Source organism: Dendropsophus ebraccatus, chromosome 6 (assembly GCF_027789765.1).
Source record: "Dendropsophus ebraccatus isolate aDenEbr1 chromosome 6, aDenEbr1.pat, whole genome shotgun sequence".
Taxonomy (NCBI): domain Eukaryota; kingdom Metazoa; phylum Chordata; class Amphibia; order Anura; family Hylidae; genus Dendropsophus; species Dendropsophus ebraccatus.
In genome coordinates this window covers 34629153-34652894 of record NC_091459.1, presented here as the reverse complement: position 1 = coordinate 34652894, position 23742 = coordinate 34629153, and the positions used below count along the sequence as shown (strand labels likewise).

General features: G+C 43.5%; 1 protein-coding gene across 1 annotated transcript in view; it reads right to left on the bottom strand.

Annotated features, from left to right (window-relative positions):
• GRIK2 (glutamate ionotropic receptor kainate type subunit 2) overlaps positions 1–23742 on the bottom strand; it is a 521506-nt gene that overhangs the window by 52277 nt on the left and 445487 nt on the right. The window contains exon 13 of the mRNA XM_069973610.1: positions 13735–13952. Within this exon, the coding sequence (XP_069829711.1) occupies positions 13735–13952 (218 nt within the window). The remainder of the gene's footprint in view (positions 1–13734; positions 13953–23742) is intronic.

Here is a 23742-nt window from a genome sequence, read left to right as displayed (position 1 = left end):
TAAATAACTGGTAAAAATGCAAAGCATATCTTTTCTAAAACCATATATTACAAGCTGTCAAAAACATTAATCATTAAAGGAGACTTTCTGTACTAAGGCTACACTATCTGACATTTTTATTATTTGTCTTTTGCAAATGTTAAAATGAAACAGAATATTACAGTCAAGGTCAAGATGACATTGATACTTGGCTCCATGGAAACATCAGAGGATATCTTCAAATTTATGACCTACGGTATGAATTTAGTTGCAAGCCAATGTCATTGTTTTTGACATAATTAAATAAAAACACTTGCACAATTGTGGATATTGTTGCATTGTCACTTTTAAAATCCATATTGTACCAAAAAGAATGTAAATAATATTATTATTATTATTATTATTATTATTATTATTATTATTATTATCATGATTATTATTATTATTATTATTATGATTATTATTATTATGATTAGTAGTATTATTAATAATAATAATAATAATAATAATAATAATAATAATAATAATAATAATAATAAATGTCTATTTGTGGTCATTTGGGTTCATGGCATATTTTCTTTTTCCTTTTTTTTGACAAAGTTTGCACTAGGTGTGGGTTTTTTTTTCATAGACTTTCGTTGTTTTCGTTGTTTTAGGCTTTGGTTCACACTGAAATTAACAACTTTTTTCCCTCTCAGTTAAAACTGACAGATGGCATTTTGAGGTTAACCCCTTAAGGACAGAGCCTGAAATGGCCTTAATGACAGAGACAAATTTTATGAATATGACCAGTGTCACTTTATTCATTAATAACTTCGGGATGCTTTTACCTATCCGGCTGATTCTGAGATTGTTTTCTCGTGACATATTGTACTTTACATTTCTGGTAAATTGGAGTCGATAATCATAACAAATCTTTATGAAAAAAACCCAAATAATGTGAAAAAATGTGAAAAACTGCATTTTTCCAACTTTGAAACTTTTTTGCGTATACAGAAAGTGGTTATACCACATAAATTATATATTAAATAGCATTAGCAACATGTCTACTTTATGTTGGCGGCATTTATTAAACGATCTTTAATTTTTTTTAGACAATAGGAAGCTTAAAACATTAGCAGCAAATTTCCAAATTTTCAGTAAAATTTCAAAATCAGATATTTTTAGGGACCTGTTCAGGTGCTAAAGTGTATTTGAGGGGCCTGTATGTTAGAAAGCCCCACAAAGCACCCCATTTCAGAAACTGCACCCCCCACACTCTGCAAAAGCATATCCAGAAAGTGTTTTAACCCTTTAGGGGAGTCACAGAAATAAAAGCTAAGTGTGTAAGAAATTTGAAAATTTTAATTTTCTGTGCAGAGATTTTATTGTAATCCAATATTTTTCATAATTATAAACCTATTACCAGAGAAATGCACCCCAATAATTATTGCCCCGTTTCTGCAGTTTATAGAAATACCCCATATGTGGCCCTATTGCGCTATTTGACGCAACCACAAGCCTCAGATACAAAGGAGCACCTAGTGAATTTCAACGCCTCCGTTATATTTGGTCATTTCTGACTGTACCACTTCAGGTTGGCAGAGGCTCTGGGGTGCCAAAACCTAAAAAACACCCCTAAAGGGACACCATTTAGAAAACTACACCCCTCAAGGAATGTAACAAGGGGTGCGGTGAGCATTTGGACCCCACAGGTGCTTCACAGATTTTCCGAACAATATGGCGTGAAAAAAGAAAAATGTATTTTTTACACTAAAACGTTGTTCTAGCCTTCAATTTTTCATTTTCTTAAAGGGATAAGAGGAAAAAAAAGACACAAAATGTGTAGCGCAGTTTCTCCCGAGTACGGAAATACCCCACATGTGGCGATAAAGTGCCAAGGGGGCGCAGGACGAGCCTCCAAAGGGAAGGAGCGCCAATTGGCTTTTGGAAGCTGAATTTCACTGGAAAGGATTTCAAGGGCCATGTCGCATTTACAGAGCCCTCGTGCTGCCAAGACACTGGAAACCCCCCACAAGTGACCCCATTCTGGAAACTACACCCCTCAAGGAATCTAACAAGGGGTTCAGTGAGCATATGGACCCCACTGGTGACGGGCACAAATGTGGAACAATGTGACGTAAAAGTAAAAAATTTCATTTTTTCACTTTCATGGCACAAATGTGCCCATCATCAAGGGGTCCATATCCTCACTGCACCCCTTGTTAGATTCTTTGAGGGGTGCAGTTTCCAGAATGGGGTCACTTGTGGGGGGTTTCCAGTGTTTTGGCAGCACGAGGGCTCTGTAAATGCGACATGGCTTTCATCATCCATTCTAGCCAAATCCAACCTCCAAAATCCAAATGGCGCTCCTTCCCTTTGGAGGCTTGCCCTGCGCCCACATGGCGCTTTATGTCCACATGTGGGGTATTTACGGACTCGGGGGAAATTGCTCTACACATATTGTGTGTTTTTTTCTCTTTTAACCCCTTGTGAAAATGATAAATTCAAGGCTAAACCAACATTATAGTGTAAAAAATGTAATATTTCATTTTCACGCCACATTGTTCCACATTTGTGCCTGTCACCAGTGGGGTCCATATGCTCACTACACCCCTTGTTACATTCCTTGAGGGGTGTAGTTTCCATAATGGGGTCACTTGTGGGGGGGTTCAACTGTCTTGGCAACACAGAAGCCTTTTGAATGCAACATGGCCCCTTAAAATCCATTCCATCCAAATCCAGCCTTCAAAAACGAAATGGCGCTCCTTCCCTTTGGAGGCTTACCCTGCACCCGAATGGCGCTTTATGTACACAAGTGGGGTATTTCCGTACTCAGGGGAAATTGCTCTACACATTTAGTGTTTTTTTTTATCTTTTAGCCCCTTGTGAAAATGAAAAAATCATGACAAGATTAATGATTTAGAGTAAAAATTTTACAAAAATTACACTAAATGTTGGTCTAGCCTTGATTTTTTCCATGTCCACAAGGGGTTAAAAAAGAAAATTAACACAAAACGTGTAGGGTAGTTTCCCCTGATTACGAAAATACCCCATATGTGGGCATAATGTGCCATATGGGCACAGAGCAAGCCACCAAAGGGATAGAGCGCCATTTAGAGGCTGGAATGGAGGATGGAGGCCATGTCGCAATTACAAAGCTCCTGTGCTGCCAGGTCAGTAGATACCCCCGACAAGTGACCCCATTCTGGAAACTACACCCCATAAGGAATCTAACAAGGGGTGCAGTGAGCATATGGACCCCACTGGTGACAGGCACTTACGTAGAACATGTGCCGAGAAAATAAAAAATACCATTTTTTTCATTTTCACGTCCCAAATGTGGCCGTCACCAGGGGGCCATATCCCCGCTGCCCCCCTTGTTAGATTCCTTATGGGGTGTAGTTTCCAGAATGGGGTCACTTGTGGGGGGTTTCTACTGTCCTGGCCGCACAGAGGCTTTGTAATTGCATCATGGCATCCTCTAATGGGAATGGCGGCCATACCTATTTAGCTGGGAAAAAGGGACAATTCTAATTTATTTGGGGGTATTAGGCCAATTATTAGTTTATAAGGTTGGAAATGACAGGTGTCCATCAAATTCAACCTGTGTTGATCCAGAGGAAGGCAAAAAACCCTCGTGAGGCAGACGACAGTAGCCTCATCACAGGGGAAAAATTCCTTCCCGACTCCATAATGGCGATCAGAATAATCCCCGGACCAACGTGACCCCTGAAATAGGAATAAGGGACAGAATTTAGATAATGTAGAACCCCAATGACGTGTGGTGCGCCTTGGAGCGATCCAGTATGCAGAGGCCGGGGGGATCAGGACAGGCGTCACACTGGAAATGGCGTCCTTCCTGATCCCCCTGTTACACCACACTCTGCACTTCTTCTGGGGTCTCCCGTTCTCCAGTGTGGGGGACGTCACCTGGAGAATGTTGTCCTGGTGCGATACGGGGTCCTTCATATCCAGAAGCGCTGGGTCCGCTCCATGGCTGCTAAATATTAGGGCGCTATTACTACTTCTGATATGTTCGGATCGTGCCGCAAGCTACAGTAGCTCGGGCAGCGAGGGACCGGAAGAGGGGGTGCTGGTATAAATGTTATCCCCGTACAGGTGGTGACCTTTATCCAGCAGTGGGAAGATCAGTTCCCGGACGATCTTCCCACTTGTTCCGAGGATGGGAGGGGAGGGGGTATCTGGGGGCTGGATTCGGGTGTCCCTTCCTTCATACACTCTAAGGGTACGTGCACACTGCGGAATGGCGAAGGATAACCCTTTGTGCATTCCGCAGTTGGCACCCACCGGCGGACTGATGCAGGCGCACGTCTCCACACGTGTCATAGACTCCATTCTATGCACAGGCGGATTCCGCTCTCCGTCCAACGTGTTCATTCTTTGGATGGACGACGGAATCCGCCCGTGCATAACATGGAGTCTATGACACGGGTGGAGACGCGCGCCTCCATCAGTCCGCCGGCGGGTGCCAGCTGCGGAATGCACAAAGGGTTATCCTTCGCCATTCCGCAGTGTGCATGTACCCTAAATCTGTAAGTGTACCCTGAGGTACTCTCACAGAGTTTGTAGAATTTCACACCATACCGTGATCTCTTATTGGGACGGTACTGGCGGAAAAGACGTGTCTGGGGGGCAGCGTACGCTACACTACCCCCAGACACGTCACTGGATGATGAGGATGAATGGAGGAAAGAACGATCCCCCCCATTCATCCTCACTGGCTGTTTCGGTGTCGGAGGCAATAATAACGTATCCCTCTGACACCGAAAACACCCTGGGGGCCATCTTTATATGGGGACTAGTATATGGGGTATGTAGTGGTGTAGTGTCAAACTTTATTCAATGTAGTGTGGTGTAATGTAGTGTTTTTTACGTGTTTTTTTTACAGTAAGTATAAAAAAAACCTACGCCAACAAAGGAGTTGCTGATAAATGCCGCACTTATGTGCGGCACTTATAAGCAGACCGTGGCAGTAGAATATAGAAAAAAAACACCCTACGCCAAAAAGGAGGAGTTGCTGATTAGCAGCGCACTTTCGTGCGATGCTGATCAACACTCAGCGGCGATAGGGTGCGGAAAATAGAAAAAAAAAAATTTGGGAAAAAAAAAAAAAAAAAATTATATTCTGAATATCCCTGTAGCTGCTGCTAAGTGTATTACACATATCAGCCGCTAGGGGGCAGCAGAGCGCAAAATCCGGAAAATGACGAGGCTGGAGCCGAAAATAGCCGAAAGAAGACGACGAGGACCGCCGGAAAGACCCGAAGACCGAACGGAATGACGGAGGACGCCGCGAACCCGGAAGCCGCCGATCAGGAGCCCGGGACAGGTGAGTAATGTACAAATACCTGCTCTGGACCCCTCCGCTACCTAGCAGAGGGGTCCAGGGCAGGTATTTACTATTTTGTGGGACTCTGATCGCCGTGCCACCGGCCCGATCGCCGTGAACGGCCGGCCGGCCGTTCACGGCGATCGGGCCGGTGGCACGGCGATCAACATTACTTTTTACAGTAATGGCGGTCGGTGCCGTCCTCGGACAGCACCGACCGCCATTTTTTTCCGGGTCATCGGGTCACCGATGACCCGGAAAGGTTCCGATCGCCGCTATTGGCTGATCTGAATTGATCAGCCTATAGCAGCGATCGTAAGCACGGGGGGTGTTAACCACCCCCCGTGCCGAGAAGCTATGATGGCCTGCTATGATTTATAGCAGGCCATCTTCCCCGACCGCTGTGTGTGAACACGCAGCGATCGGGGAAACATCGGGCGTAAATTTACGCCCTGATGCGCTAAGTACCAGGGCGCCAGGGCGTAAGTTTACGCCCGATGTCGTTAAGGGGTTAAAATGACAGATGTCATTTTGCTGTTTGGCCCCCTGTCAGTTCAAGGATGGCTGTTGGTACATTATTCAAGTTTAGGCTTATTTACATTCTTTTTGGTTGTTTAGTTTGGATGTGTCTTTAATTAAAAAAGTCCATTGAATTTAATAGCAAAGAGAGTGAAAGAATTCTCCAGAATTTGTTGGTTTAGTGCCAGAGAGGCATATATATATATATATATATATATATATATATATATATGGGATAGGCTCAGTCCCATTAAGGTTACCTTATTGTGGTGGGATGGAATTCACTATTTAATTAATTGATATGCGGAGAACCTCTTTTTTTCTACAGTAGTAATATAATTTAACCCCATCCGCCAAAATGAAAAGCAGTGCTAAACTGCATCATGACGTCCCTGGACGTCATTCTTTCCCTGCCTCCCCCCTCTGTCCCTAGTTAAGACCGGGCAGCGGGAGGAGGCTGAGGCTGAGCCGTGCTCCTCTCTGGGCAGTTAACCCCATAGATGCCACTGTCGTTGCGACCACAGTGTCTATGGGGAGATTCGCTGCATTCCGCGATCAGGCAGCGTGAGGAGGCTGCAGCACATTGCCACCTCCCGCCGCCACTGCCTGATGCTCTCCCAGGCCCCTTTTTCGGCTCCTCCATGGCCCGTTCCCCCCCAACGGCTCCGGCTCTGACTCTCTCCCTCCCCGTCCTCCCCATCCCGTGCTCCCCTCCTCCCACACCATAGTAACACAGACACTTCCCGGTGCGTCTGTGTTACTATGATATATAACGGTCAGGTCCTTGCACCTGTCCGGGACCTGATCATTTAAATGAGCTGTCAGCTCTATTGCTGATAGCTCATTCACTATATAGTGCATTGCAGCACACATCTTGTGCTGTAATGCATTATATATATACCTGAAAAAGTGAAAGTAAAAAAACAACAACACACACACACAAATAAATAAATACATAAATTTATTAAAACAAATAAATTAAATAATTAAAAAAATAAATAAATAAAATAAGTAAATAAATATACACATTCCCTATCCCCCTTTATAAATGATCCCCTATGGGCCCATAAGGTACACATATTTGGTATTGCCGCGTCCGTAATGACCCTGTCTATTAACCCTTTACATTAATTATATCGCCCGATTAATGCCATAAAACAAAATAAAAAACTAACCAAAATGACAATTTTTGTTAATCCTGCCCCTTAAAAAACATAAAAAAAAGCTATCAAAATGTCATATTTACCTAAAAGGTGTACCACTGAAAACCCCAGTGTATGCCGCAAAGAAAAAGCCCTCACTGAACTCCATTGGCAAAAAAATTTAAATATTACAGGTCTTACAATATGCAAGACACAAACAGTATATATATATATATATATATATATATATATAGTATAAATGCCATAAACTATAACAAAAGTTATATAAAATGTATATCACTGTAATCGTACCGACCTGACGAATAAAGATAACATGTCATATGTAACGTATAGTAAACGGCGTACAAAAAAACTATGAAAAACAGCTGCTAAATTGTATTTTTATTCGTACCACCCCCAAAAAAATTAGATAAATATTGATCAAGGTGTCACATGTCCCCCAAAATGGTACCGATGGGAACGTCAACTTGTCTTACACAAATATTTTGGCACCCCAATGCCTCTGTGACATGATATAATGACCCCAAAATTCCCCAGGTCTCTGTCATGTCTGCGGCCTGTGGTTGAGTCAGGTGACGCACGGCAGCCGCATATGGGGGATTTCTAGAAACATTGGCATAAGGGGAATAAATAGTGAGTTCCATTTCTCAGTTAGTATTTGCTGTGTAAGAGGAAAAAATGGATTAATATAGAATATCTGCCCCCAAAATTTAAATTTTAAATTTCTCCTCCAACTTACTTAAATTTCTGCGAAACACCTAAAGGGTTAATACACTTATGAAATGTTACTTTGAATACTTTGAGGGGTGCAGTTTTTACAGTGGAGAGATTTATGGGGGTAACTAACATACAGGCCCCACAAATCCACTGCAGAACTGAACTGGTTCCTAATAAAATCAGAATTTGAATTTTTCCTGAAAATTTTAAAAAATCGCTGTAAAATTTTGAAGCCCTCTAACATCCTAACAAGTAAAAGGACTTTTACCAAATGATGTCACCATAAAGCACACATGTTGTAGATGTTGCAGCAATAATTAGTTTGTGATATGACTATTTTTCATAGAAAAAGAGAATTTTGAATATAAAGAAATGTAAATTTTTCTAATTTTTGCCCATATGTTGTGTTTTTTTTTTTTTTTATTATAAAAAACTACTGAGCGTATCAACCAAAATATACCACAAACATAAAGAGGAATATGTCACTAGAAAACAATCTCAGAAAAACCGTGATCACTACATAAAGAGAGACAGGTCAGATTTGAAAACAGGCTGCGGAGGCAAGGGGTTAAAAACATGTATATTGTGTATACTTCTTATCATTTGCAGTGTACTGCTGTACTTTTTGTGTTTGCATATGACCATGGTATAACCACAGGTCCTTTATTTATTAAACATAAGTTAACATGGAAAATGCAAGGGTGGCATATTTTTGTTGTAGTTTCTGTTGTGTGCCGATGTTGGGCACAGGCTGGGATTCTTTGCCTTACCAGTAAGCCATGCCTCACTCATAACTTGAGAAGCAATGGTATACAGTATAAAGGAATCATTGATTCCAGTAATCTATTGATTAGCATAATTTGATCTGGGTAAAAAATGTTTAAAAGGGCAGGTACGGAGACATTATTTAGCAAAGAAATGTCAGAAAAAAACATGTATATAAAAACACCCTCTGTGCTTTTGAGCCATAAAAATGTCAGATTTTTGCGTAAATGTGGCCTTAAAAGGAGCGGAATACTGACAGCAGCACTTGAGCCAGGGAGATAATTGTTTTCATCCCAGACCCTTTAAGACCAGGGTATTTGAAAAAGTTGGTGCCTCTTAACATAGACAATTATAAATGATGATAAGCATTGAGAAGAACCTGGAATTTGGGTCTTGTGGATGTAGGGATGATGGTTGCTAAGCATGGAAACCAATGTACAGTCATGGCCAAAAGTTTTGAGAATGATACAAATATTAATTTTTACAAAGTCTTCTGCTTCAGTTTTTAAAATGGCAATTTGCATAAACTTAAAATATAACTCCAATAGCGTATATTAAAGTTGCTGCAGTTAAAAAGCTCGTAGTTGGATCTTGGGATCGAGCTGGCGGTCCACCGCGAGGCGAGCTACCGCCTGTCCCAGCCCCTGCCTCTCGGCGCCTCCCCGATGCTCTTGACTGAGTGTCCCGGGGGCCTTTGAAAAAATTAGAGTGTTCAAAGCAGGCCGGTCGCCTGAATACTTCAGCTAGGAATAATGGAATAGGACTCCGGTTCTATTTTGTTGGTTTTCGGAACTGGGGCCATGATTAAGAGGGACGGCCGGGGGCATTCGTATTGTGCCGCTAGAGGTGAAATTCTTGGACCGGCGCAAGACGAACCAAAGCGCAAGCATTTGCCAAGAATGTTTTCATTAATCAAGAACGAAAGTCGGAGGTTCGAAGACGATCAGATACCGTCGTAGTTTCGACCATAAACGATGCCGACTAGCGATCCGGTGGCGTTATTCCCATATTAAAAGTTATATTTTAAGCTTATCCTTCTTCGATTTACATATTTATAGCGAAGGTCTTTTCAATATTGTGGTTGTGTACAATAATTACACTACACCCCTTCAATTTGCATATACTTCAGAGTGTTATAAAGAGTGATCAGCTTAACAGCAATTACTTGCAAAGTCATCAATCTGTCATGATTAAGTAAGAATGACACCAATGGACACTTTAAAGGGAAGCTGGTGCTTGGCATCATTGTTTCTCTTCTGTTAACCATGGTTATCTCTAAAGAAACATGTGCAGTCATCATTGCACTGCACAAAAAATGGCCTAACCGGGAAGAGTATCGCAGCTAGTAAGATTGCACCTCAGTCAACAATCTATCGCATCATCAGGAACTTCAAGGAGAGAGAGGTTCCATTGTTGCCAAAAAGGCTCCAGGGCGCCCAAGAAAGACCAGCAAGCGCCAGGACCGTCTCTAAAAAGGGTTTCAACTGCGGGATCGGGCTACCAGCAGTGCAGAACTTGCTCAGGAATGGCAGCAGGCAGGTGTGAGTGCATCTGCACGCACTGTGAGGCGGAGGCTCTTAGAGCAAGGCCTGGTCTCAAGGAAGGCAGCAAAGAAGCCACGTCTCTCCAGAAAAAGACCAGGCAGCAAAGAAGCCACGTCTCTCCAGAAAAAACATCTGATTTTCTGCAAAAGGTACAGGAAGTGGACTGCTGAGGACTGGCGTAAAGTCATTTTCTCTGATTAATCCCCTTTCAGATTGTTTGGGACATCTGGAAAACAGCTTATTCAGAGAAGTCGAGGTGAGTGCTTCCACCAGTCTTGGCTCATGCCAATTGTAAAGCATCCTGAAACCATTCATGTGTGGGGTTGCTTCTCAGCCAAAGGAATCGTCTCTCTCACAGTCTTGCCTAAAAACACAGCCATGAATAAAGAATGGTACCAGAATGTCCTCCAAGAGCAACTTCTCCCCACCTTCAAAGAGCAGTTTGGTTATCAATAATGCCTTTTCTAGCATAATGGAGTACCTTGCCATAAAGTAACGGTGATAACTAAATGGCTCATGGAACAAAACATAGAGATTTTGGATCCATGGCCTGGAAACTCCCCAGATCTTAATCCCATTGAGAACTTGTGTTCAATCATCAAGAGACGGATTGGACAAACAAAAACCAACAAATTCTGACAAAATGAAAGCATTAATTGTGCAATAATGGACTGCTATCAGTCAGGATTTGTTTCAGAAGTTGATTGAGAGCAGCCAGGGAGAGGTCCTAAAGAAGAAGGGTCAACACTGCAAATATTGACTTGCTGCATTAACTCATTCTAACTGTCAATATAAGCTTTTGTAATATGATTGCAATTATATTTCTGTATGTGATAAAAACATCTGACAAACACACATAAAAACCAGAGGGCAGCAGATCATGTGAAAATATATTTGCGTCATTCTCAAAACTTTTGGCCATGACTGTAGATTAGTAAAGGAGATAACTGCGCCTTCAGGACTTTAAAGTCAGAGTTGAGCTCACCAGTATTGTTTTTAGCATTGAATTGCATAAGCTACCAAAGCATGTATACCATAGAGTATTATTATAACATTGGGAATACTTGGTTTAGAAAAATTGAAAACACTAATCTGGAAGGCATTCACTACAATGGTTTTTCCGTGATTGAAAAGTAAAAATGACATCCATCATTTTGAGTTCAAAATAACGTCTGTCAATTCGCTGTTTTGCCACTCGTCAGTGCAATGACAGCTGTTAATACAATATTCTAGGTTAGGTGGACTAATTGGCCTTTGGCTGTGAAAGCAACTGAACTGGATTAATATCACAAGTATATAATAATTTTTTCCAGCTGAAAGGTTTCACATACAGCTTTATTTGCAGTTCTCTTGTCAAAGCCACACATACTTTCCTTTGTTTATTTTTTATTTATTTTTATTTTGAGGAACCCTGAAAAAAATATGTATTGCTGGAATACCCCTTTAACCATTGCCAGTACAAAAAGTAGGCACCATCCCAGGGTACTATTACCTACCCATCCTTGGGAAGGGGGGCACAATTGTTGATGATTGCTAGCAGATCACTAGGATCACCAGGATCAAGAACAGACTTGCTCTTTAATCTGGGAAAAGCAAGTGTCTCTTTCAATTGAAACTGTGCATGCACATGAAAGCTGGCACAGAAAAGCCACTGGCTCCCCTCCCCTTTATCTATTTCGTAGACCACAGAGAGCCTTAGTTCTACAAACTACAAGAGGCCAGGAATAGGACAGCACTAGGGATGGTCCAAACCTGTTTAGGTTCGGGTTCGTATGATTCTGAACTCTCGGCATCAGATTCCCACTGTCTGCCCGCTCCGTGCAGCGGGTGGATACAGCGAGAGGACCGCCTGAAAAACTGGGATACAGCCTATGGCTATGGCTGTATCCCAGTTTTCCAGGCGGTCCTCCCGCTGTATACACCCTCTCCACGGAGCGGGCACACAGCGGGAATCATTGCAGAGAGTTCGGGTTCGTATGAACCTGAACCAGGTTCGGACCATTCCTAGACAGGACCTTTAAACGTTGCTACCGGTTAGCAGATGTACATGTGATAACATTACTTACAACGTATGTGACTGAGTAAGGCACAGCAGAGGAGAGGGATATCCTGCCAGTGAAGGAACAAAGGAGAGGTGATTATGTAGTGTTTATTTATAGTGGGTCTCTATATATATACAATGAGAAAACCTATTAACGCTTTGTGGAAACTACCTATATCCTAGGGAAACCTATATCCATACCTGGGGACATGGCTACCTTTTGGGGGGATACCTACTGGAGGTTACCTATGTAATGGGGAGGAGCAATTACCTAACCACTGGGTTGCAACTACCAACTAGGAGGCGCTATTTATTGGGACATCTATTTGGCTGAGAAATGTCATGACACTCTAGACTGGATAGTTGGATGGAGAAGGAAAGGGAAGAGCTCCAATCAACAAAGATGTTACTCTCAGTCACTGGATGTAACTGCACTATAATTACAACCATACTATCATAATTGCTATAAAATAAATGACTTATAAAGCTCAGCCAGTCAGGGACTGCAGAGGTGTCCCACCACAGTCACTGATTGGCTAAGTGGGTGATTCATCAGCCGGGTAAATGACGTTGTAGCTGGAGGAGCTGCAGGAGGCCAGCAATTGTCAGAAATTGTTAAGGAAGCACTATGGGGATGGGTAAGTATACTTTCTTTATTATGTTCCCGCACCCCCTACCTGCCTAAGATGTTAGTTTCATGGAACTTCTTCTTGTAAGTAGCACTCAATATTTGCATAGAGAGACTGACAAGTTACTAGAAGTGAGCTAGCATTGCTGGTCACATACACAGCTCTGTGCAAAGTCGCCATTGTAATGTGAAAGAAAGGGCACTGGTTATATCTGGTGTATGTAGGGCGGGCCTCTAGAATCAAATTCCCTGGTGGGCACAAGGTACCCCTGTCCGACACTGACTTCTGATGATTGTTTTCACTCCTCTGTCTGAAATCTTGAAGGGAACACCTGGTCATGGCCAGTTTATGGTAAGATTATGTTCTTTCCACTTCAGAATTATGGCCCCAACAGTGCTCACTGGAACCTTCCAAAGTTTACAAAGTCTTCTGTGACCAATGCCATTAGTATGTTTTGCAACAAAAAAGTTGCCAAGTTCTTGAGACAGCTCACTGGTGATACCTTTCATGAGATGTTTCTAGTGTGGCACCATGGTAATGAAACACTTTTTTATAGGTCTATGATTAGTTGAACCAGCTGATATTTTTTAACTAATTGGCAGAATTGCTTTCAAATTACTAATAGATTTCAGCTGGTGTCATGACTTTCCATGGCCTTTTGCATCTTTCTTCATGTGTTCAATGTTTTTTCCCTGCGTCATTTCTCATTTTTACACATGACTTAATTAATGGTTTGAGTTCTTTGCCTTACAACATTCAATGCTGGATCATCAAAGCAAAGTTCTAAAAAGGTGACGAATAAATATATGTAGGGCACATTCTGCCTGATCTCTTTTCAAGATGTTAGTTTTATACAAAATAACAGACTCTTTATATTCGTATATAAGATTTAAAAAAAAGAAAAAAACAACAACAAAGTATATTTGATATATTTTTTTGGTCAAACATTTGTTTTCTTTCAGTTAAGAAAGCAATCGTATTAATAATAATATAACCTGGCATCATCACAATGTTATGTTAGTACAGCAAATGATTTTCAACGTACCTTAAAAAAAGTCATTGTAGCACCATCCTGGACAGCACCATATTCAATTTTAGTCTGTTTAGCTAAATCATCGGCAGAATCAATAGGCGACTCCATACGTTCCACTGTGAGAAAGGCAGCTAAGTTGGCAGTATATGAGGAAATAATGATGAGTGTAAAAAACCACCATATTCCTCCAACTATTCTTGTAGAAAGAGCTTTGGGCATGAGTTCAGAACCTGGTGGAAATCAAGGGATATATTGTTAAGTTGTTCTTTAATAAGTGAACTAGAATAAGGTAATGCATTTGAAAATATCCATATAACAATTTTAAGATAATTTTTGAAGGGGTTGATAATTTTATAGTAAAATAGTTTTGTGTCTAGTATAAGTAATAAATAATTACTTACTGACAGCAGCTTCCTGTGTACCTAATAGAGCTAAAATCAGACTCCCCATTCTCCAGGCTGTGCTGTCCTGCTCTGTGGTGAGTCTGTCCATTAGATGGCTGACACGGAGAAGCATGTCACCATGCCTCACCCCCAGTGTCCACCACTGAGCCTGTATATGCCTATGGAGGACACTGGGGATGGGGAATGGCCACATGCTCCTCCATGTTGGCCATTTATGGACAGACTCACCACAGAGCAGGACAGCACAGCCTGGAGGATCTGATTTAGCTCTATGATGCACACAGGGAGCTGTGGTTAGTAAGTGCAGGGAGTACACTTACTAATACTGTACACTGAGCAATTTTACTATAAAGTGGCCAACCCCTTTAAGGATGTCAAAATGTGAGATACTATGATGTACTCATGTATACTTGAAAACACTAAATCAAAGACCCAAATTCATGCAACTGAAAGTGATTTTCCTATGGGAAATGAGCTGCATCTCCCTTAATTATTATAAGCAGCAGCAACTGATACGCCATCAGGCGATGTTCACACACAATCAAAATGACGGCTGTTATTTTATAACCATTTTATTTGCCGTTAAACGGCGACCATCTAATAAAAACAGTATCATTTTGACAGTGTGCCAACATAGCCTCAGACAGGACTGCTGTAGCTATAATTGGTTACCGACAACTCTGATGTTGCATCTTCTAACACGGCTTGAAAGTTTCAGTATAAAGTTCAGTTTTGCTTTTTGTAAGAGTATCTCTTTAAAAAGCTGACTGTTATACTCAAGTGGATAGTCTGTAATAATAATAAGCATAATCTTCTTTAAAGTTGCCCCTATCATAACTAGGCCTCATTGATTTAACTCTATTTAACCTTCATATGAATCGGATCCTGAATACGGTACATCCACATTTGGGAATACAAGATCTTTGTCTCTTACTAGTTAAACCAGATCCGCCATCATGTATTTCAAGGTTAAATGCACTTAAAAGCACTGTACACAATAGGTCTTCTTATCCTGAGTCCCAGCAAGGTTCAGCCCCTTCATGCTTCTTTGTCTAATAATTTTTTTTACCATTTGTATTTCTACTAAATTACTACATTTTCTACTAAATTACTATACCCCTCATCAGGGTTAAAAGTTAAAAATTGTCATGGCCTGCTTCTAGTGCAATTATTGTTTTTACTGGTATAGTAATGGCATGGTGGCTGGGATCCTGAATATGATGTTAACTTATTGATTTTAATTAGGTTATACATACCACTTTATGGCTAAGTTCACACTACTGGATGTTTTTGCCGTCATTACCGACGGCCTTCAAAAAGACATTTGATATTTGCAAATGATGGGCGTCTATAATGATCATGATCATTATAGTGGCCATCAATGCCAATTATCGGATGTGTTTTTGATGGCCATCAATTCAAAAATTGACTGCAAACTACATATTAAGGCTATGTTCAGACATAGTATTTTTGTCAGTCTTTTGGACAGTTTTTTTCTTTTCCCAACCAAAACCAGGAGTCAGAAACTGTGCAAATCAATCTATTATCATTTTACCCTGTCAATTCTCCTCCTGATTTTGGTGGAATGAAGACTGACCAAAAGACTGACAGAAATACAATATGCGAACATAGACATAAACATTAATTTGATGTCGGCTATTCTATACAGTTTGTGCGCTGACAGCCATTGTTTCCCTTGACTTTAATGGAAAACAACAGCCATTATTTTAAATTAAATTGGCAGCCAACATTTAAAGAAAAAAGAGAGTGAACATGACCATAATGTGATCCAATATGTTCACTTTTAGGCTATGTGAACACAACGGGGGAGATTTATCAAACATGGTGTAAAGTGAAACTGGCTCAGTTGCCCCTAGCAACCAATCGGATTCCACTTTTCATTCCTCACAGACTCTTTGGAAAATGAAAGGTGGAATCTGATTGGTTGCTAGGGGCAACTGAGCCAGTTTCACTTTATACCATGTTTGATAAATCTCCCCCATGTTTTGAGTCAAAAATATGGCCCTCTAGTAGAATCTACAAGGATGGACAAAGGTACAGTGCAAGAAGAAGTTCAAATGTTCATTATTTGTTTGCAGTTGTAAAGATAATAGTGGAAGTGTCATTTACCACCTTATCCAAGCAGGATGGAAAGGGGGGGGGTGCTCATTCTTGACATAGGTGTAAACAAGAGGTTGATATGCCATAAATACCTGAGACAGCAATACAACTTTAGGCTATGTTCACACTACGTAAAATAACGGCCGTTGTCCGTGCCGCAAAACTACGGCCGTTGTTTTGAGGTTCCCTATAATGACTGCAATGCAATGTAACTACGGCCGTTGAATTCACACTACGTATCAGATAACGGCCGTTGTTTATACGGCCCCATGAAGAATGAACATGTCAATTATTTCCGGCCGGTAATACTGCAACAACGGCCTTGGATTTCAATGCGGCTGTGAACGTAAAACTTATATCTGCCGAATTAAACTTGATTTTGATGTAAAAAAAATTCTGAGTGGTTACTCGGGCTGGGCGCAGTATTTAAAGTAAATGACCTGTTTTATTCAGTTTATAATCATGCTAGGAATCAAAATTAAACAACGGCCGTAGTTTCACGACTAACCCGTACAATAGTAATTCTACGGCTGTTGTTTTGGCCTCAAAATAACGGCCGTTGAAAACAATGGCCGTTATTTTACGTAGTGTGAGCATAGCCTTAAAGGAAATTAATACTAACTGAATTCACACTAGTAATGTAGGTGATGTAATGTAGGCAATGTACAGTAGGTGTAGTTTTTTTTTCTTTTCTTTTAGGCCATGTTCCCACAACGATGATAATGATGGCCGTAAATAATGATAATGATCCTTTTTTGTCGGCCATCATTGTAAAATAACATCTGTTATTAAAAAAAACTGCAGTTATTTAGAATAAATATAATGGAAAGATTTGCACAGTTTGGCTAGGTTCACACTATGAAAAAATTACGGCTGTCTAATAAAACAATGGCCGGCATTGTGCAAATAACATTCATTATTCTTTACATAACTAATGTTATTTGCACGATGACTGCTGTCATTATGGAAGACTGCTGTAATTTTTACATAGTCTGAACCTATGTTGAACCCACTTCTGGTTTTCGTTGAAAAAAAGTCTGCCTCCACAGCTGTGCCTCACCAGCAACTAGGGGGCGCCTCACAGTTGGAGAAGCGCTGCCATAACCAATCAAAACCTTTAAATGGGCACTGTCACTACAAATAACTTTTAACATGTCATTAGATATGTCAAAAAGTAATTGATTACAGCAGGTCTCACTACTGGAATCAGGAGATACAGCCATTAAGAAATCCATCAATATTTGCTCATAGACTTAAATTGAAAAATATTGATGGCGGAGGATTGCGTTCCACCTATATGTTCTGATCAGAGCATCAGACATTAAAGCGACTCTGTACCCACAATCTGACCCCCCCAAACCGCTTGTACCTTCAGATAGCTGCTTTTAATCCAAGATCTGTCCTGGGGTCCGTTCGGCAGGTGATGCAGTTATTGTCCTAAAAACAACTTTTAATCCGGCAGCTCTGTGTCTAACGGCTGGGGCTTACATTTGTATATGCATTAGGCTGGCACACCCTCTCTGTCCTTCCTCCCCACCCTCCTCATCATTAGGAATGCTCCAGGCAGATTGCTTCCTATTCCCCACCTGTGTGCATAATGAACATGGGCTGGATCGTTAAGACACCTGTGCAAAGCTCAAACAGCAGTAAATGTTTCTGGATCATTCCTAATGATGAGGAGGGTGGGGAGGAAGGACGGAGAGGTGGTGCCAGCCTAATGCATATACAAATGTAAGCCCCGACCGTTAGACACAGCGCTGCCGGATTAAAAGTTGTTTTTAGGAGAATAACTGCATTACCTGCCGAACGGACCGCAGGACAGGTCTTGGATTAAAAGCTGTCTATGTTACAAGATTGCCGCCCTCCATGATATCTTTCAGAAGTGGGAACATAGCCTTTGTATACTGGTTTTGGCTGCAAAGAAATCTCATGCAGCAACTGTTGCATAAAAATAAAAGTTTTTTTTTAATTAAAAGGTGGATTGTCCATACAACGTTTCTGTGAACACTTAAAAAAAAAAAGTAAAGCATTCATTAAGGCCACTTTCACACAACCCTGGAATGGGCTGCATTCACACATTGGGATTTTGTGTCCATCTTTCCCGATGGTCATAAATTGTTAATGGCAGCTGCAACTAATGATCATGATCACTATTTGCAGCCATCTTTGAGAAACGGCGGCGGCTGGGAAAGACGGACGCTAAATCCCGATATGTGTAGCCATAGTCACATTTTTGTATTAGTATCGTGACTACAGTGCTAGGGCCTTCTTCTGTTGTACTGAATAGGATTTAGATCAGGCCATAGCATCCTATCTGGCCACAATACTGATCAAATAATTGCCTTTTTTATGGCCATACTCTGGTGGCCTTACTCTGCATTCATACCAGTATAAAAAATATTTACTTGCTCATATTACGTGTAAATTCCTTCTATTTATTACTAAAATGTTCCTGAATGTAAACCAGCAATAAAGGGAAACTATTTGAGTTATAAACATATTCAGGTTTTTGTTCCTTATTTGCATTTTTATGTTCACACATTTTTTTGTTGTTGCTATTCTCTCAGATGTTTTTATGTCAAAAAACTGCCCAAAAGTATCCATTTATATTGGAGGTACACACTGGCTAGATAAAGTCCAAGGAGTGCCAGTACACTATCTTATAAAATCCATATCACCCCCCCCCCCCAAAAAAAAAACAAAAAAAACAAAACAAAAACTGTATACAGAATGTAAAACACTACCTCTCTAACCAAGGACACACTTCCAGGCTTTGGGCCAATGCACACTAAGGAAATCATGTGGATAACTTGCTGCGGATTCCGTCTCTTGCCGCATAGCCAGTGTCACGGCCGCGGCGGCTTCCCGCGTTCCGGGTTGCCGCCGCGACCGCCTCCTGTCCCGTGCAGCCGCCGGGGTCCTTGTGTAGGGACCCGGCGCTGCTGCTGCTTCGGCCCCTGGGGCGCCTCACCTCTCCTCCGTGCATGTCGCGGTCTCTGCCGGCCGGCGCGCGCGTCCCCGCCTCCTAGGGCGCGCGCGCGCCGGCTGTCTCAGATTTAAAGGGGCAGTGCGCTCCTAATTGGTTAGTGTCACCAATCACTCCCCTATAAATCCCAGCATGCCCTGTCCTTAGTGTTGGAGCCTCTACATGCTTCCCATAGCGTTTGGCCCAGCTCCCTGTTGTTCCTGTGTCCTGTCCGTTACCTGGTCCCTAGTCCCTGTTCCTGAGTCCTGTCCGTTACCTGGTCCCTTGTCCCTGTTCCTGGTTCCTGTTCCCCTGTCACTCCACCTGTTCCCGTGTCCAGCCTGTCACGTGCTCTCTCATCTGCAGACTATTGCCTGTGCCATCTCCTGCCACGCCTCGCCTGCCGACACCAGCAACCAAGCCAGGGGTAGCGACCTGGGGGTCGCCTGCCGCAGCAAGTCCATCCCGCCTTGCGGCGGGCTCTGGTGAAAACCAGCGGCCCCTTAGACTCCGCTCCCTGGTGAGGTTTGTGCCATCGCTGGTGCCGGTCCAGTGGATCCACTACTCCGGGCGTTACAGTAGGCTCCAACCATGGATCCCGGCGAGGTGCCAGATCTCCGTGACGTCGCCAGAGTGGTCGCGCAACAGGCTCAACAAATCCAGAAACAGTCACAGCAGATCCAGCAACTCACTGCCGCCTTACAGCAGCAGACTACTGCCCAGCGCACACCATCTCCTGACGCTGCTTCTTCACTCCGACTGGCCCTCCCAAGCAAGTACTCTGGGGACTCTAAGTTGTGCAGAGGATTCCTGACTCAGTGCACCATGCACATTGAACTTTTGAGTAGTCAGTTTTCCACCGAGCGCTCTAAAGTGGCTTTCATCATCAGCCTATTAGAAGGTAGAGCCCTGGCCTGGGCCACGCCACTGTGGGACCGTGATGATCCTGTTGCTGCCAATCTCCGGGCCTTCCTATTCGAGTTTCGCTCCGTCTTTGAGGAACCTGCCCGTGCTTCTTCAGCCGAGACTGCTCTCCTCAACCTCTCTCAAGGCAGCTCCTCTGTTGGTGACTACGCCATCCAGTTCCGCACCCTGGCAGCTGAATTGGACTGGAACGAGGCCGCTCTATTGGCCACCTTCAAGAAGGGCCTGTCTAGTCGAGTGAGAGACGTGCTCGCTGCCCGAGACCTGCCTACCTCCCTGAACGAACTCATTCTACTGGCCACCCGAGTTGATACTCGTTTTTCGGAGAGGGAGGAGGAGGTTCGGCATGAACATTTACTAACCCATTCCCGTCGCCATCCCCAGCTGGCGCCGGTTTTCCAGAATCCTGACCTTTCGATGTCCCAACCCTCTCCTGAGATTCCTATGCAGGTGGAACGGGCTCACCTGACGCCTGATGAAAGAATCCGGCGCCTGGAGCAGAATCTCTGTCTCTATTGCGGTGGTTCCGATCACTTCCGGCTGGGATGTCCCCTACGTCCCCAAACATCCGGAGGACGCTCGCACCTAGGTCCGGTGGGACAGGTGTCCCTAGGTGCGAATGCCACCATTCCAAGTCTGTCTATGCCAGTTTCCATCCGGACTCCCTCAGGACAAAATCATCAGACTACTGCCTTCCTCGATTCGGGCTCAGCAGGCAGTTTTATTGCGGCAACATTGGTCCAAAGATGGCGGCTACCCGTGACCCGACTAGCCAGGCCCCTGACTATCTCCTCGGTCACGGGCGAAATTCTTACCGACCGTGTGTACTACCAGACCGCATCTTTAGTCCTCCAGGTGGGTCCTTCACATCAAGAAGAGATTTCCTTCTACGTCCTGCCCCATTCTTCCCCCGCGGTCCTCCTGGGACTCCCGTGGCTACAAGAACATGCCCCCCAGCTGGACTGGAGAACCGGGGAGATTCTCAGTTGGGGTCAGGACTGTTCCCACCAGTGTCTCAAGTCACCTCAGACCAAGTGTATTATGTCATTTCCTGTCCCGGCCAAGCCTCTATCCGGCCTACCGGCAGAAGACCAAGACTCGGCGGATGCCTTCTCTGCCGAGGTGTACCCTCTCCCCGTACCCAAGACTAAGGTCGTGTCCCCTCACCACCGGAAGAACTTACAGAAGGTCCTCGTCCACAGACCCACAGTCCCTTGCCACGTAATACCGCCTGATCGCCTAGTACCAGTCGTCACCTCCACTCTTCAGAGAGTACCCCCCGGAAAGACTCATGTTCACCCTGCGCTTCGAAGAGGTATTTTGAAGTGGGGACATTCCTCGTTGGAGGCCGGGCACCCTGGAGTCCGTAAGACCGGCCAACGGATCTCTCGCCACTACTGGTGGCCCAGCCTATCCCAAGATGTCAAAGACTTTGTGGCTTCCTGTGCCATTTGCAGGCAAGAAAGAGGGGGAGGCCAAAGGGGGGGGGTACTGTCACGGCCGCGGCGGCTTCCCGCGTTCCGGGTTGCCGCCGCGACCGCCTCCTGTCCCGTGCAGCCGCCGGGGTCCTTGTGTAGGGACCCGGCGCTGCTGCTGCTTCGGCCCCTGGGGCGCCTCACCTCTCCTCCGTGCATGTCGCGGTCTCTGCCGGCCGGCGCGCGCGTCCCCGCCTCCTAGGGCGCGCGCGCGCCGGCTGTCTCAGATTTAAAGGGGCAGTGCGCTCCTAATTGGTTAGTGTCACCAATCACTCCCCTATAAATCCCAGCATGCCCTGTCCTTAGTGTTGGAGCCTCTACATGCTTCCCATAGCGTTTGGCCCAGCTCCCTGTTGTTCCTGTGTCCTGTCCGTTACCTGGTCCCTAGTCCCTGTTCCTGAGTCCTGTCCGTTACCTGGTCCCTTGTCCCTGTTCCTGGTTCCTGTTCCCCTGTCACTCCACCTGTTCCCGTGTCCAGCCTGTCACGTGCTCTCTCATCTGCAGACTATTGCCTGTGCCATCTCCTGCCACGCCTCGCCTGCCGACACCAGCAACCAAGCCAGGGGTAGCGACCTGGGGGTCGCCTGCCGCAGCAAGTCCATCCCGCCTTGCGGCGGGCTCTGGTGAAAACCAGCGGCCCCTTAGACTCCGCTCCCTGGTGAGGTTTGTGCCATCGCTGGTGCCGGTCCAGTGGATCCACTACTCCGGGCGTTACAGCCAGCCAGCGTGTTTATGGTATATATGTTTTTATGATTTTTCATTTATAATTCCAGTTGGGATAGGCAATACATTGCATGTAAACGTTTCCGGATCGATTTTGTGTCCGAATCGATTTTGTCTACCGTTTGTTTTTAGTCGGCTATTTCAATAAAGTATATTACAGTTTTACATTGGGATTGGCATACTTTTTTTTTCTGTCTGCGCTTTTGCAGTCCGTTTATCTTACAGTGCTACCTCGGTTTAAGAGTTACTTGGATTGCAAAAAGAGTTTTTCAAAATTGTACTGGGTGAGAGGGGGAGTGGGGAAGGGACATGGACTGCATAGGCATGTCTGCAGCACTGTACTCTGACCAGAAAGTCTCCATCACCTTCCAAATCATAGTAGATCCACTTAAGGCTGGGGCTCCTCCTCGGACAGAGAGCGCTGCATTTATGTGCCCACATATGCCCTGCTCATTTCTTCATTCTCTCTGCAGTCTCTGTCAGCCCTTGTTTTTCCCATCCTACCCATTCCTGATATAATGTGCCTGCACTTACACTCAGCTATACACACTGCCCCTGTAATGTGCCTGCACTCACAATCAACTATACCCACTGCTGCTGTAATGTGCCAGCACTCACACTCAGCCATTCACACTGCTGTAAAGAAAAGTTTCTGTCACTGTCCTCCTGCACAGCTCTGTGATTCTCACTTCCTGATTGGTCCATACTGAACACCCATTGCTGTCATGTGACCACACAGACCTCTGACAGCAGCCCTGCTCTCTATTCTAGCCTGTTGTACTACCCTACTGCATTATGGGGATCTGCAGTTCCCTCCTGTATCTACAAACTGCTGCTGTTTTTTCAGGTTTATGCAGTTACTATACATTATACTCCACATGCTGATTGCTATACTGTACAGTAACTTATAATATGACATATTCAGCTGTTTCTTAATGTTTGTTTTATTTGTTTTACATGTTATTCAGAATAAAAAATGAATAATTTGGGGGTATGGAACCAATTGTCTGCATATCAGTGATTTTTTATGGGAAAATTTGCTTTGGTTTAAGAGTGATTTGGATTACAAGCACAGTCCTGGAACAAATTATGCTTGTAATCCAAGGCACCACTGTATATGTTTTATGAAAGAAAGAACTGGTGCAATTTTGGGTGCAATTGGGTGCAATTTTGAATCCATTTTAGTAAAAAAAAAAACAAAGCCCAAAAAAGAACAGAACACAAAGCTGTCTATTTACATATTTACAATATAAAATGAAAAATGTTTTATTTTTACAGGATTATTATTTTTCCTTCTACATCTGTTCATTTTAACATTAAAAGGGATTTTCAGATTTTTTTTTTAAGTATTTGCATAGTTTTAGGTTGAGTAGAACCTATTTCTAATAAATGTGTGCAGTTTCAATGT